The sequence below is a fragment of the Crinia signifera genome, chromosome 1 (assembly GCF_055691185.1).
Source record: "Crinia signifera chromosome 1, ASM5569118v1, whole genome shotgun sequence".
NCBI lineage: Eukaryota > Metazoa > Chordata > Amphibia > Anura > Myobatrachidae > Crinia > Crinia signifera.
The window spans coordinates 95,890,709-95,907,813 of record NC_139217.1 but is presented as its reverse complement, the minus strand read 5'-3'; the positions used below and the strand labels follow the sequence as shown (position 1 = coordinate 95,907,813).

General features: G+C 41.2%; 1 protein-coding gene and 1 long non-coding RNA gene across 17 annotated transcripts in view; one reads left to right on the top strand and one right to left on the bottom strand.

The window, feature by feature from the left end:
- The window catches only part of TENM3 (teneurin transmembrane protein 3), a 2,716,013-nt gene that overhangs the window by 2,117,960 nt on the left and 580,948 nt on the right, over positions 1-17,105 (top strand). For all 16 annotated transcript variants that reach the window (XM_083170719.1, XM_083170736.1, XM_083170731.1 and 13 more), the window contains one exon: positions 12,169-12,447. In XM_083170719.1, the coding sequence (XP_083026845.1) occupies positions 12,169-12,447 (279 nt within the window). The remainder of the gene's footprint in view (positions 1-12,168; positions 12,448-17,105) is intronic.
- LOC146058477 (uncharacterized) lies at positions 14,675-15,962 on the bottom strand. Its single transcript, XR_014469862.1, has 2 exons — positions 15,601-15,962; positions 14,675-14,834 (listed from the first exon to the last, which is right to left on the bottom strand). It is a non-coding gene; the product is annotated as an uncharacterized LOC146058477 (long non-coding RNA).

Below are 17,105 nucleotides of genomic sequence, written 5' to 3'. Positions count from 1 at the left end.
ATGCATTGAAGCATCTACGTATCTCATGTTTTCCATTGATAAATCCATACCTCCCAATAGTTTTTGGCGGGACAGTCAATTCAAATAGTGACTTTCTGTTCTCCTGCATTAGGGATGTTCATTCTGATTTCTGAGGGGTTGTTAGGTGTTCCACTGCCAAAAAAAGCAGTAGGCAACTGCAATCTATCAATTTGAGCATATATTGCTCCTCAAAAATGCCCCCACTGTGTGCCTGGATTGCTTCTAGTCATCATCAATAGTGTGCACTAGCCTACAGGTTGAGGTATGAGCTGCCGACAGTAGGGATTCTGATGGTCACTAGACCAACGTTGGAATCTCGACTGCCGGGACTCCGACAGTGGGACGAGAGCTACGAAGCCCCTTGAGGGCTCAACGGCTCGCTGCGCTCACCACAGGTTCTATTCTCCCTCTGGACCCTCACGAGGGAGAATAGCCCCTGTAAGTCGGGATCCTGACTATCGGGCATTTAACAGTCTACTGACCGCTGGAATCACAAATGTCAGGAGGCCATTCGGCCATTCAGAAGTGGAGATGTTGCCCATAGCAACCAATCAGATTCTAGTTTTTATCTTCTAGAAGGTGTTAGATAAATGATTAGTAGAATCTGATTGGTTGGTAAGGACAACATCTCCACTTCTGAAAATCCATACTTTAGGAAATACTGTAAAAATACTGAAAATGTATTTTCTCACTTGCATCTAACGCTACATAGTGCTCATGTACATCAACACGCCCTCCCTGCACTTTAATTACTTGTCCCATTACTCACTACAGCCAGTTACGGATTTTTAGATGTAAGTGTACAGTATGTGTAATAAAAATAAGAATGACTCTTGTACTTGTATTAGTATTGTACATTTAGTATGGAAAATTACAGTTTTTGCTGTAAATATTAAAATTTTTATAAAAAAATCCCCACAGTTGTAATTATTATTATATTCAATGAATAATGTAAGGTCTGAAAGGTCCATTTGCTCTATGAGTTTTGGCAGACCCTAAAATTGTATCTCCTGCATTAATTGTTTAAAAAGATATTTGGCAGGCCAACCTCTGTCATTTATGAGTGATGCTTTCTGCTGTATATTAGTGTTCAGGCTTCCTTGCTGATCTCTGTACAGTATTCAGTGTTGCACTAACCATGAAATACAAATAATAATAATAATAATAATTATTATTATTATTATTATTATTACTACTACTATTATTACTATTATTATCATTTTAATTATATAACACCTGAATAGGATCTAAATAGGAAACAAAACACTTTTTAATTTGAAAATGAAAAACCCACAATCTTTATAATAATACAATTGCAGTAGGCCTGTTGTTTCTCCTCACATGAAAGCATACAGAAGGACTGGCTGTTGGTGGGTTACGTATGACAGTTGGGGAAGGGGGGCAGGATGGAACCACTTTAGAGTGGTTAACAGCAGAGAGGGGATGCGGCTGGCCAGATAAGAGGGTAGACCAGAGTGGGGGTACAAACTGAGGTACCGAAACCATTATACTAGTATAAAATAAAATATAAAAGATTAACGAAATACTAAAAAATAGTTAATTGGGCTGTATAAAAAAAGGCGCATTCTTTAATTCTCAAGTAAACATAAATGTCCTGAATCCTATTTTGAAGATTATAGTAGCAGTGAGCTGAAAACAAGCTGCAATGCTAAAAACTCTTATCAAAATTAAGAATAGGGGTTCTGTTAGCAGTCCTTCATCTGTGGGTCCAAGTTAAGTGTAAGGGAGTATAGGTAATACAAAGCTGCTCAAAGTATCTAGTATGCAGTGCTTTAATAGCCAAATAGTCAGTACTAAAACAGATTGGCCATCCTACCATCTGCCAGTGCATGGAAAGGAGAACAGGTGTGGTTAGATAACAGCCCGGATGCGGGATTTTGTACCAGCAGCAGGTGTAGTTTTTTTCTGAGAACACGCAAATAGAGTGCATTGCAGCAACTGATATCATCGCCCCGGTGCATAAACCACATCATCAAGCTCCCTGGTTCAACAACACTGTTAATGAGTTCAAGAAAAGGGGGCATAGGGCAGTATTCAATGTGAAAAATTCTCTGTGCATGGCGAGAGATTTCTTCTCTCGCCATGCACTCGCCCTGTTCCGGAGGGCTCGCTGCCACTCCTGCTCCCACTATTCAATGTGGTTAAGACTCGCCGCCACTCGCGGCGAGTCTTAACCCCTGCAGCGGACGAGCGTCCGTGGCAGGGAGCTGGCAGGGAGCCGGGGGACGGTGGCAGCCAGGGAGATTAAAGTCTCCCTGGCTGCCCCAGAACATATGTGGAGGGGAGGTGGGCTCCCCGGGACCCAGGCAGCACAAGCTGCCCCCCCCCCTATAGCCAGCGGGGGACCCAGTATTCACTGCACCCGATCGTGCATATGTAATGATCGGATGCAGTGAATATATGAATATCTAACGAGCGGCTCGAGAGCTCCGGCCCCCTGCTGGCTGCTCTGTGTAAAAAAAGAAATTTAAAAAATATATTTTTTTTAAATTAAATATATATTCATGTGCTATAAGCACATGAATAAAAATAACATGCCCCTTCACAGAAAAAAAATCCTGATTTTTTTACACCAAAATTAAAAAAAAAAACCTTTTAGTTTAAAAGTTCACATTCCAGTTCTCCATGAAAAGATGGAGAATTGCTACACGGAGAGACACGGCGAAAATCACTTAAAAAGACGGCGAAAATATCACATTGAATAGGGTGGTTCACTTTTGGAGAGCAAAATGCTCCTTCCAACGCGAAAACAGCACAAACTCGCCATAAAACAAGGCAAATTTTTCTCATTGAATACTGGCCATAGACTGGAAAGATGATGGAGGAAGACTAACCTGCAGGAGGACAAGTTAAAACTAATAAAGCATAATGAAGAATTTCAATCAACAATTACCCGTAACAAATCAGAGTTCCTATAAGATGAGATCATGGCAGCAAACAATAGGCCAGCTTAACTGTTCGCACAGTGGAGATGCATTGCAAGCCAGCATGTCTGCAGCCTGATAAAACACTCTCCCAGGCAAGATGCAACGAGTTTGCAAACTTCTTTGCAGATAAAATATCCGCCATTCTGACTGGAATCCCCACAGTGCCATCAAAGGCGTGCCAAACTACCAAGCCTGCTACTGTACCCCACCTATCTTTATGGACCAACTTTGACCCAATGGATCTAAAGGACATTGCTGAAATTGCTCGTACTTTGCGTCTAACTACCTGTGATCTGGACCCAGCCTCAACAAAGCTTCTAATAGGGTGTATGGATATAATTGACCCCGTTTTTGCAAATATTGTCCAATGCTCTTTGCAGACAGGCATTTTTCTTGAACCCCTAAAGGAAGCAATTTTTAGACCTCTTCTTAAAAAAACTAATTTAGATCCCGACTGCATGGCCAACTACAGACTGGTATCAAACCTTCCTTTTCTAGGAAAGGTTATTGAGAAAGTGGTTGCAAATCAACTGAAAACCTGCCTGACAACCCATGATATTTATATTTATATATCAGGATTTAGGATTAGACATAGCACTGAAACAGCCCTGGTGTGTGTGTGTTAAATGATCTTCTGATGGCAAGAGACAGAGATGACTGTTCAATCTTAATCCTTCTGGATCTCTCTGCAGCATTTGATACCGTGGACCATGGGCTGCTGATTGAACACCTGAAAAATCTCTGTGGACTGGATGGCACAGTCCTAAACTGGTTCAAATAATTTCTCACTTAGTATACTCATCACCATCATTGCCATTGCCATGTGGTGTCCCACAAGGTTCTATACTATCCCCTATGCTTTTTGCAGTATACATGCTACCACTGGGTGAAATAATCAGGTGACATGGCCTGGTCTACCACTCTTATGCAGATGATACACAACTATATTTGTCCTTTGCTCCAGGTACTGAGAACCCAATAACAACCCTAAATGGCTGTCTAGCTGAGCTCCAGGAATGGATGAGTGCCAGTTGGCCGAGATTGAATCCTGATAAAACAGAGGTCCTTATAATAGGACCTCAACATCAAAGGACAAGGCTGCAGCATAGCCAACCAACTGGACTGACACTTGGGGGTACAGAATTACAAAACACTGATCATGTGCGGAATCTGGGTTTTGTCCTGGATATTGGCCTGACACTTAAACATCAGATTTTAGCCACATTCAAATCCTCATTCTTCCATCTGAGGAACATTGCCAGAATCAAGCACTTAATTCCCTCTGAAGATCTGCCAAAAGTCATACATACATTTGTGTAATCTCAATTGGACTACTGCAATGCCCTCTACCTTGGTCTCCCAGCAAAAGAATTGCACCGCTTACAGCTGGTACAAAACACAGCTGCCAGGCTGTTAACCAACCAGCCCCGGTCTAGCCACATAACGCCTGTTCTCTATTCCCTTCACTGGTTGCCTGTAGGATGGCGAATCACTGAGTTTCAAAGCCCTACATGACCAGGGCCCAAGGTACATGAAGCAGCTTCTGATTCCATATTGTCCCACTTGATCACTGCGATCTGTAGATGAAGGACTTTTAGCAGTACCTAGAATCTCCCGTAATTCATCTGGGGGTCGAGTTTTTAGTCATGTGGCTCCAACTCTATGGAACTCATTTCCCCGCACAGTTCGAGAGGCCCCTACTCTAGAATCCTTCAAAAAGAAACTCAAGACTTTCCTGTTTACGCAAGAATTTCCATAATGTCCCCTTAGTATCTCCATGCTCTCTGTATTTTATGAAAAGTTTTTTTTTTTTTTTTTGTATTTCATTGTTTTTGTACTATATTATATTGATTCTATCTGTTAAGCGCCTTGAATCCTATTGGAGAAAGAGCGCTATATAAATAAAATTATTATTATTAAAACAAGTATGAGCACACCGTATCAACACAATATTGCACACCGAACCAGTCCCGCATATATGTGACTTCATTACGTCACACAGAGATAGATGGAAGCAGTAAACCCTGCAAATATACAGGCTACAGAGTGGGCAAGTACTGCCTGTATATGTCTGGCTTATTTATACAATCATTACAAGCACACTATCTCTTGGGCAGGGTGTTGTAAGTACACCACTTAATTGTGCCATAATTGCAATTAGCAGAAACTTGTTCAACAATAATAAAATCCACACAGCTGTCGTCTCAGGCTGGTCTTTTATGCACCTTAATAATAAAAATTGCAATAACAATAAGCATAGTGATATATGTATATTACGCTGTTCATTTGAAATCCAAATAATAAAATGATGCATAATGCCATTATTATTTATTGCTCTTGCCACACGATAATTAGGAATTCAATATCCTCTTTAAATCCACAGTTAGGGCCACAGCTGTTAACACTGCTAGATGAAGGTAATGGAGGGTCACACCCGAGAAGTGTGATTTGCTAGAGGGCCCCTTGTTTTGTTTATGTCTGGGACCATTTTCACCAATGGCACTATCGGTTCTTTCACCATGTACAGTCGACTTTGCATCTCATTGTTGACCTGTTTTTTTTTTATTTCTGTGGTCATCAACTAGCTTTTTTAAATTTAAACACAAGAAAAACTGAGATTTTAGTATACATTGGAAGTGAGTACAAGAATAAGCATGTCTGGTTGCTGATTTCATAAATTAAAATGATCAAGCACTGTGGGACAAATGTATTAACCCTGGTAAAGAGATAAAGTGGAAGGTGATAATGCACCAGCAAATCAGCTGTGTTTGAAAAATGGAGTTGATTGGGTTATGGTATAGTGGATTAAAGCTGTCTAGATTGACCATGTTATTGTCCATCACCCTTAGTCGAACCTGTCTAGATAGATGGCTAAAGGTAGTCGACCGCGTCTATATCGACAGTAACCGAAGTTAGCTGCTAGCATTATAGTCAGGGCCGTAACTAGGGGGGGCTGGGGGGTAACGTGCACCGCGCGCTGGAGGGGGCGCTGTCAGGTCCGGGGACAGCCAGCGGAGGTCCGGTGACAATGCAGCGGGGTTCCGGGTAGCCGCTGTAGTGGCAGCTTGACTCTGTCCGTCTCTACTCTCTCCTACTAGCGCGGCGGCGGGAAGCGCTGGTGATGACTTTGAAAAGACTTGCCAGACGCTGATTGTCAAAGTCATCACCAGCGCTTCCCGCCGCCACGCTAGTAGGAGAGACGGACGGAGTCAAGCTGCCACTACAGCGGCTACACCAGTCCCCGGAACCCCGCTGCCTGTCCCCGGACCCCCGCTGGCTGCACACAGGAGTTATGTAAGTTGTCAGCGGGGAGGGGGGGTCTCCGGCACCAGGGCCAAGGCAATCATTTGTTCCCCCCCGGTCAGGGGAGGGGGGGGGGCACCAAATGACTGCCTTGGCCCGGGCGCCGGAAACCCTAGTTTCGGCCCTGTTATAGTGAACGGCGGGTGATTGACAGTCACATGGTTGACATGAGTTTTTCCCATTTTTTTTGGTGCCGAACATCACAGGGGTCCCCGTGGGGAAAAACTTGACCATGTGACCGTCAACCATGCTTCCGTCCCTCTAACCCTTCTGTTACTGTCAATCAAGACGTGGTCGACTACCTTTAGGCATCTAACTAGACGGGCTCTACTGAGCGTGGTCGACCATAACATGGTCTATCTAGTCATCGTAGATCCGTTGACCGGATACCGTTGATTGACTGGTGCATATTATCACCTTCCACTTTATCACCACTTTATCACTTTACCAGGCTTAATACATCTGCTCCATTGTCTCTTTAGTGCTACAGGAACTTCGGGGATTTTAACTAACGTTTTGTTGATTTGATGTTATGGTCAAACAGAGCTCACTGTGCATCTTGTAAATTCTAGATGATACCATAGAGAAAGCGGCACACACCTTCCAGCACATTGGAATGAGCAAATGTATTCAGAGGCGTAAAGTCCACAGAGTGAACATTTGATAAATTGAGATACCAGCACTAATGGCGAAACACAAACAATTGCAACAGATGAATGCTCTCGGTTCCAAGAAACCTGTTGATACATTCTGTTTGATTCTGTGTTAATCATAGACTTAAAAAAAAATTTGTTGTCTCATCAGTGTTATCCATTTACAATGGTAGATCGCAATGCAGCCGCTGAGGATAGCAAGGCACTAAAGTAATTAACCGGCAGCTTAAAGCAGCTAGTGTTCAAAGGGCATTTTGCTTCTATCTCTGGCTGCTAATGACAAATGGAGATGCTGGAATTCTGTACATTTGTCTGGAGATGATACAATGACCCACTGTAATAATTACATACATCTTATAAGTTTTATTTCAGCAGATAAAAGCCAGCAGCAATCCTCTGGTCTCTGAATCAGCCCAAACATTGGCCTACACTGGTTTATTATGACGGATAAAGAGATTTAGCAAGTTGGTATCTTGGCACAAAAGCTTTTCTGATCAGTCAGAAGTATATTAAATCAATAATAGATGATACTTAACATGGCTGCTTTCCTGCACTCTCTTTTATTGTCTAATTATATCATATTAGCGCCTGGGAATGGCACCAATATACAGACTCTATAATATGTACCTCTTGCCCACGGGTTACAGTGGGGGGGGTCTATGATCACTGCTTTATTGGCGTAAATTCGTACCAGTTGCCCAGAGGCAAGATATATATTGCTTCCCCCCGACCCCCCCACACACACACACATATATATATGCATACCCAGGATTAGAACCTGTATCCTGTATCACTGGAGGCACACACTGTACTGATAGAGCTGTTTAATCCTACACTGTAAGTGGTGTATTCAATGTGGCCGGCGAGGGTATTAAACAGCGGGGATTGTCGAAAACAAGTGATCCCCGCCATTTAACCCCCACGCTATTCAAAGTTCCAGGGGAATCCTTGCTGTCAGAGGACAGCGAGGATTCCCCCAAACAGTGAGGCTCGCGGCTAATGCAGGGAGCAGGCTGCATTTAGCCGCAAGTCTCATTGTTTCAGTGGCCGCATACACCATTTCCCCTGCGCTTCAAAAACGGAGTGAGGGTGAAACAGCGTTTAATACTGACCCTGCTCGCTGTCACAGCTCGTCCCCTAGCATTGAATGCTGCCCTAAGTATGCATATTCTGACTCAATCAGGAAGGTGTCTGCTTCTAGTGGAATAGGGCATGGTTTCTAATACAGGGTGTGACACTTTCTAAAATATTGTGTACAATACAAAAGAGTGTGGCGTCTATTGTCCTGTTAAGAGGAGGAGTTAGCCACAGAAGCGATATCAACAGCTTTCAATTAACTGATTCAAACCCGCAGGGGAGGAGAGGTGCCCCCTTGTGAGCAGCAGCCCGGCAGTAGGTAAATTCATTGCCTCCCAGGGTTACGCCTCTGCACAGCATCTATTCAGAGCGGTGCTATCCAGATGCTCAGGGAGAACCACTTATGGGATTAATGACCGTTGGAAAGTATGCTGTACTGTAGGTGCACAGTGGAGGAAAATCAATGCCATGCCTACTTGTGATGTAGTCATCAATACCCCTATGAAGAACAGGCATCCACAACAGAAAAAGTATACTTTTATTCACAGACTACATAAAGACATGGAAACACGTGAAGGGTAGAATTTTTTTTGCAGCAGTTGACAGAATAGGAGACTTGACTAGCGTCACATACCTGTCATTTTACAAAACGACACTGGTTAAAATTGACAAGACAAGAAGTGATAAACGTCAGTGGATAATAATAGGAGCTCTGAAATACTGCATGGGCAGGAAAGCTGTCACTCGTGAGCCTTAGCCTGTGTATCACTTTCCATATTGATAGAGATATTGATATTTTTGTAAGGTAATCAGATGCCCTCTGTGGACACACTGCAGACCATTGTGCAGGCTGGAAGATGTGAGTGTGAATTAGTTAAGGAGTTTTTGAGAGCAGATTTAGAAAATCCAGTCTGTGGTCTATTGAGCACAGTTAAATTGTTGAGTACAGAGAGGACAGAACAGTCTGTGTTGCGTGATCATTTTAAACAAACATATGCATGTGTAGTTTCCATTAAGAAGCACCATATGACAAAACGCTGGCAAAGACTGATTCCTTTCGTCGGCTGATGTATTGCTGTACCTCCCCACCCCAAAAGGTATTAGCATGCAGACTTCTTTGACAAAAAAAAAAAGATAATGGTTGAAAGCATTATGTTGTTGATTAAAATAATGAATAAGATGAATATCTGTTATATCAACAGATTTTTCTATTTATTTCCTCCATGTATATTTTATATGTAAAGCCCTGGTAGATTGGTTTAGCGGATTATGCTGCGCACTAAGGCAATACAGATATTTAAGTATGTTTGCGATGGTATGTTTATCTGAGTGCACTAATTAAAGTGGAATCCAAATGAAATATTACATCGGTGAATGTGTTGCATTATATTTTTATTTGCAGTTATTGCTCAAGCTTATTATCAAGGCATACTTCCCAACCGTTCTGATTTTCGCGGGACTGTCCCGTTTTTTGTGGGATGGTCCTGTGTCCTGCCCGGGCCGGCAGCACCACGTGATGGGGCAGTTGGGAGTCTTCCCTTTTTCCGCTACTCTGCTGAGCAGAGCAGCGGGGACTGTGTCTATTCAGAGACAAAGGGCTGGGGACAGGGACAGCAGCTCACACAGTGCTGGCCATGCCCCCATAGTGAGAAAAAGCCGGGAACGTGGCTTGCATGCGCGGCATACCTGTGAGGCCACACTCCATTTGACTCTGCCCGTGCGAGTGTCCTGATGTCAGAAGTTCAAATGTTGGGAGGTTTGTTAATGTTAAATGTACTATTATTATTATTATGATGATGTTACAATTAATTGTTTATGATTTTGCAAAGGTAGGCGTGCACTGCGGCTGGTACTTACATCAAAATAAGGTATACTGCTACATACAACATTTTTTAGGAATAACAGATTTCTCTCAATTTTATAAAGGTCTCTTAAGTGCCTCTGGCCTTGAGCCTTTATATAGCCACAAGGCCAATGGCACTTTTTAGACTCCATCCCAGATAATGCTTTATTTTGTGATGTCAGCAGTGCCTTGATGATAGGTTTGTATTATCACTCCCTGGAGTAAATATAATTGGACATACTCGCTGTTACACAGGCTCTTTAATTTACTTCCAACCCTCGCCCACCCATCGGTGCTGATTTAAAATGGTATTTAACACACATCAATGGAGCAGGCTTGATAAGTCCAAATTTCTCATTATGGCCCCACCTTTCCGATAGATGATAGAACAAATCACATTGTCCATCAGATTGTAAAAAGTAAACAAGCAGACATTAACAATCTACAGTACCACGTAGCAAGTTAATAGACTTTCTGGAAGTTGCTTGTAATCAGGATTTGCAAATGTTTGCTTAACTCATTTAAGAGGACAATAATTGTATACTTTATCCAATGAAATTACTGATTTGAATGATAGTTGTTCATTGTATGTACTGAATCATGATCATTGATAACTTGAAAATAGCTAAAGACCTGTCCGATCCAAATGACTGTTCTCATTTGCCATCTTCATGCTGTAATTGAAGATCACCTTTATACATTGTATTGTGTGTGGAAGTGCTGTAACTATCGGACAGCATTATTGATGCATATAACAAGCTCTGGACCGCATTGCGTTCCCTAGTTTAGCCTTGTTATCACATCTGAAGATTTTTATTACATGTAGTAGACTATGACTCTTTTCCAACTGTATTTGTATATTTTGTTGTCTGGATCATTGAAGGTCTACAACTGTGCAATTTAACATCTAAGGGGCACTACTACTGTGTTGTGTAATATTTAAGGGACACTATTACTATGTGGCATAATGTGTATAAGAGGCGCTACTACTGTGCGGCTTAATGTGTGTAAGGTGCTTAATTTTAATTGGGGGTAATATTACTTGGTCATGCCCCATCCCCACAAAGCCACAAGGTGACACTCTTTGGGGGGCAGGTGGTCTCCATAGTTAAGATATGGTTTAGGCACTAGAGGGAGGGTTCGACTGCAGCATGAGGGGTTAGGCTGAAATGGGGGGGGTTAGAGTTAAACACTAAGAAGGAAGGAGTAGAGTTAGGCACTAAGGGGGTACAGTTAGGGTTAGGCTGGGCTGTAAAGGGAGAGGGTTAGTGTTAGGTGGTGGGAATGGGGGAGGGTTAGGGTTAGTGGGGTAAGGAAGTAGGATTAGCATACATACCTAAAATGTGTCAGGATTCAGACCATTGAGATGCACCTGTCAATCTTCTGATTGCTGGCATTCCAAGTACTGTGATATCGATACTATTCTCCACTGACACTTCCACATTACGTGAATGCATAACCACATTAAATAAATACCTCCATTGTACATGACTATGTCCCCATATTAAATAAGTGCACCCCCAATGAATACATGAAACCCTAAATATTTTTATTTGTACTGCAGACTTATTCACAGTCACACTCATAGTCACTGTACATACATTTTACCTGCTAAATTTGCTGCACCAATGTTGCCACTTGTTGAAGAACATTAAACCTTCCTTTCCATCTACCTATGGTACCCAGATCATATCCTCCAAGGTCCCAATCCTCACCCCCTTTTTCCCCTGGACACTACTCATAATAAATCATTAGTAATGTATGTTGTGATTGGATTACACAATGATTACAATCAACCAATAGAAAACAACCTGCTGCAGGCAATAATAATCCACAATCAAGATATCTTTATTGCACCTTTAACAATATTGACATTCTCTTTTTTTATTTTTTGTATTATCATTATTTTGTTATTATTTCTAAATGCTCATTCATGTTCCAACAAGTGGTACTGTCATCCTGACAAATCATTTAAGCCTTTTCCTTTCTCCCTCTGCACTTGTGTAAAGTGGATGTCTGTCATTTTAATTCCTTTTCACTGTGTTTCTTTAACCATTCCTTGGGTGTTTGCTGTTGTGTTTTCTCCTGACACCTGAGAGGCATTCTTAAATTCTTTAAGTGTTTGACATCAGGAAGAATGAAACCCACAACTTGAAAAGTGTTTGTAACAAAAGAATCTATTTAACCGTAACACTTGAATCTTTTTCAAAATACCACGTTTGATACCTGAGAAACTTGTACATTTAAGAGTGTTTACATTACAGATTTTGGGAAAGTCTAACATATTTTTTTGTTGTGTCTTCTCTCTCCTTCCCCCAACCAGGTCAGAACTTTACCTTGAGACAGCTAGGTATCTGTGAACCAGCATCTCGCCGGGGACTGGCATTTTGTGCAGACATGGGGCTTCCACATAGAGGCTACTCTATTAGTGCAGGTTCAGACGCTGAGCCTGAAAATGAAAGGGTGATGTCTCCAGAGCATGCAATGAGACTTTGGGGCAGGGGGGTGAAATCCGGGCGCAATTCCTGTCTCTCAAGTCGTTCAAACTCAGCCCTGACTCTGACCGACACAGAGCATGAGAACAAGTCTGACAGCGAAACGGGTAAGCTCTTTATTTTTCTATTCATCTTAATTTTTAATCGTTTCAAAGATTAATTTATAAATTTGCTTTAACCCTTTGAGTGCCAAGTGAATTTGTCAAAATTGGTGGGAAAATTGTGGCAAGGAAACATTTTTATTCATCATAATGACCTGTAGTATTTACCTTTTATAGGAAATATAATGTTGTTTTTTTTTACATTTTTTATTTGAATTCATATAACAAATATGAGCGACAATGGCATTTTTAGCTGCTCTTTTGCATATCTCCACAGAGATGTGGACGCTCATATTTTGCACATCTCTCACAGAGATTTTGGCACTCGGAGGGTTAATAGACTGTTTCTCATTGGTTGGCTGTACTTATGCCAAAGAAAAATGCTTATTTACATTCAGTGTTACCAGTTTACCATAGACTTATCCAACATTGTTGCATTTTATTATCCAGCTAGGCATTTTGTTATTGTCCAGTAGGCAGTTTTGTTCCTCTTCTGATATATCTTAATATTAAATATTTTAATTAACAGTTTAGAAAATGAGGATTTAAAATGCATCAAAAATGGATCGCTACTTCTATTCCTCATCTCCCAGCTGCTCAATAAAACTGCTGGCAATATATTTAATCATTTGTTTATAAAAATATAAATAATTGCCAATTAAATCATTTTAGACACACACAGTGCATACAGTATACTGAAAAGCAAGTAAATCAGAGCACAGACTACATGCTGTTATTAGAATATTAGGTTACACAATAAAATTCATCGTATCAAATAAACAACGAATGTTAACTTCCATGATTTATTTATTGTAAATATATAGAAAAAAAAATGTATTTTGATCAGACAACATATATAAAATTGTATATATACTGTACATGATAACCAATGGTAAAAATTGATATACCGACAACTATTGTCAGGCAGTCAAAATATTGATAACGTCAAAATGCTGACACGGTCAAATGCCGACATTTAAAATATCGACATGTCAAAAAGTTGACATGAGGTTTTCATAATTTTGTCTTTGAAACCAACCTGTTCTTATGTCCCAAACTGAGTAAACATAGAGATAGATTATAATGTTGTGGCGAGTGCAGCGAGGCACCGTTCTCCGTTTGCCATGTGAGGGGATGTGGTGCACTTATATGGTCCCCATTTCAACCTACTGTATGTCGACACAGACACAAAAAACCCTTATGTCGACATTTTAAATGTTGGCATTTTGACCATATTGTGGCCAAACGCATATCGTCATTTTAAACATGTCGGTATTTTGAATGTCAGGAAATCATATTGAACCAGGTTAAAGACATTATAGTTTATTAGAACACAATTGGTTAAAAACATTATAATTCACTTAGAACACAAAATACTTAAGCCTTAACAGATGACAAAGTTACAATGCAAGAACTGACATACAATAAGTATTTGTTTTCTTAATATTATGATAGACTTTAATTCATTTCTTGGTGTATTGTGCAATAAAAACACAAAATAATTAAATGTATTTACCCTCTACTTCTGCACTATTTAGGGCGATATTCAATGTTGGGTCGCGACTGTCAGGCTGGCCGACATTCGTGACCCTGTCCCGTTGTCGGTCTGCTCGACCGAGAATTTGCAGGCGGGATTCAATGTCTTGCCTGCCGCGGGTCGAGAAGGGGGCGTGGCTGCAAGATGCGTCTGGGAATCGGCGAACTGCAGCCGGGAGCTCGTCAATTCCCAGCCATTCTCGACAGAACGAGCCCGACTGCTTGTGAAGTCGGGCTCGTTCTGCCGAGATCCCCTGTTCAATGCTGTCGAGGAAGACTTGAATAAGACTTGAAGATTGAATAGGACCCCGCAGACATTCCCGATGGGGAGAGATGGCTGCGGGGCGCTATTCAATGCTGTCTTCCTCGACAGCATTGAACAGGGGAGATAGAATATCCCCCTTAGTGGTATGTTCTGCATATACAGGATAAAGATATTAGTTTAGATGTAGTATATAAGCAATGTCATTATAAAAGATAATTTATACTTCTGCTCCCCTATATCGGCTACAAATACAATCTGTAAAACAAAGCAAAGAGCAGGGACTATTCCGAGTAGATGCTGAGATTGATTTATTAACCTTTAGTGTTAAAGTCAGAGCTTGGCCCAGCATTTCTTCCTAGCTAACTGCTAGCATGCCTGGCAGCAAATGGGTTACACTGCCCTCTATGTGGTCAAATAAATTATCACAATACAGTCATAAAAGTTTTAATTTATTTCTCAGGGCTTATCGGAGGCTGGTAATAAAGCCCCCTGGTAATTCCATTATGTGTTGTGCTAGTTGCGTGACTGCTGCCGTGTTTCAGAATGAGCACAGTCAGACTCTTGTTTTGTTAACTGCATCCATCCCTCCTTCCTGTAAAATAAAATGATCGGATTATACCTTGTGATCACATGTAATTACTGCCGTGTGAATGATGCTTGTTAAACATGCTACTAAATTGTGGAATCCAGTAAAAATGGGCTGCTTTGTCACTCTACAGCTTATCACAGGCATACATGTGCGGTATATATATATATATACAGCACAGATGAAATTATTGGTACATTGGGAATTTAAGTCGATTTTTCTATTAAAGTGTCACAAATACATTCCCAATATTTCGGGCCGACACATACATTGGCGATGTGCAATAATCTTAAAATCTGTGCCATTTATCTAGAATCACTTTGAGGGTACCGGAGTACAGCTATATCCATTGGTAGAGTGCCAAGCTGCATTGAATTATTAGATAGATAGATGAGTGTCCCAGCATTGCCCTGTCATAAGTCTATGAGCCGTATTTAATGCAGCTGGTGAGGGGGTTAAATGGCAGGGATCGCCGAAAACAAGTGATCCTTGCCGTTTAACCCCCGCGCCGGCCACTCACCCTATTCAATGCACGGGGAAAATCCTCGCTGTCAGAGGACGGCGAGGATTCCCCCAAACAGCGAGGCTAGTGGCTAATGCAGGAAGGCCGCTGCATTTAGCCGTGAGCCTCGCTGTTTTAGTGGCCGCATATGCAGTTTCCCCCTCGCTATATATACATATAACGCTAAAATGAACATGCAATACAGTATATACCGTCTGTCCATGTATGTGATACTTCTGTGTACAGTCTCTTAGCTGGCCATTAACAAACCTTATACAGCTGATTGAGCTCTTTAGCCTCCTGCGACAAATTGAATACAGTTCTGTTAGAAGGTTTGTTCTGCATTCCCATCAGTTATATAGTCTGCAATGTAAGACACCCTACTGTGTTGAGCACACTTGTGTTTTCCTCGGTTTAGTTGCCCCTGCTTCCTCATTGATGATGAAACAGTTGTCCAATAGGAAAGCATACCATAGTCCCAATGACCCGTGGGAACCCAGGGAAAGAGCGACAATTTTCACTAAACGCTAAATGCTGGTAGCTGAACTGGTAAGTACTTCAGGAGTTCTCTGCAGCACCATTCAAAGGCTGCCCAGGTGTTAGTGTTATAAAAAAAATCTTGATGGGAAAGATATAGTAGCCAAGATTCTCGCTATAAGATCTTTTGTTAAGAAACACTCAATCCTTTTTTTCAGTTGTTTCTTAATGGCATTCCTAGCAGCGAAGGGTTTATTTATAAGTACCCCATCAATTATAGCTGGGCCATAGTCTCTATTGACATAGAAAAAGATGATTTCCAACTAATCCAGGAGTAGTTCAATGGAGGGCTGTGCTGTGCTTCAATAGGGGAAGCGAGAGAGGGCTCAGTCCACCAGGAGAGACTTAAAATGCTGTGAGAATTGGTAGGATTTTGTTTTCTGTTGTTTCAAAGTTCTCTTTGTGTGAAATCGGGTGGGCCGGAGGGGATTGCGCATGTCACCTGTAATCCTCTGTGGACGTTTAAAGCAAGTGGTGATAAAGTTTATCCCCAGGGCCTGTTTGCAATCAAAGATGTCTTTCTATGCTCCTCTTGAAGACATCTCTAAGAAGTTACAAAATCCTAGGATGGATGAGTGAGCATACAGAATAGTTTATTAACAGGGCTCAAGTGATTGAAGAACAAATTTGATCATGCTTTAAACTTTCTGGTTGATGAGAGCAATTGAAATCACAGTAAAGAGAAGAGTGTGGCCTTTGATGTGCATTGGGGAAATGGATTATGTTGCAATTAAAATCCACAGAAGTACTTCCTTATATCTAAACAGAAGACTTTGCTTGTCACAGACAGACGTATATATATATATATATATATATATATATACGTATATATATATATATATATATATACACACACACAGAAATGGCAAAGGCGTCACTCGGAGACTGTATAAATGCTTAATACAATGCTTTTATTGCACTACTGGTGTCTGCACCAACACAAGTGTTTCAAGCTCAGTGCTCGTCCTCAGGGTGTAAGGATATATATATAAAATGTATAGAAAGAAAGAGGTAGATGCATTCACAAGGAAGTGCAAATGGATTTCGTGATGTGTACACATTTAAAATAATAGGAAACAAATTATTAATATGAAAAACTGGGTGAGACAAAATTGATGAAGAGAGAAAAATCTTATGTTAATGAAAATGTTTGTTGGCATTTGCAGTTACCTCTGGCACTGTGGCATGAGCTGGAAGAGTCACAAGCACACAGGATTTCTGGGACTTCACAGCTATAC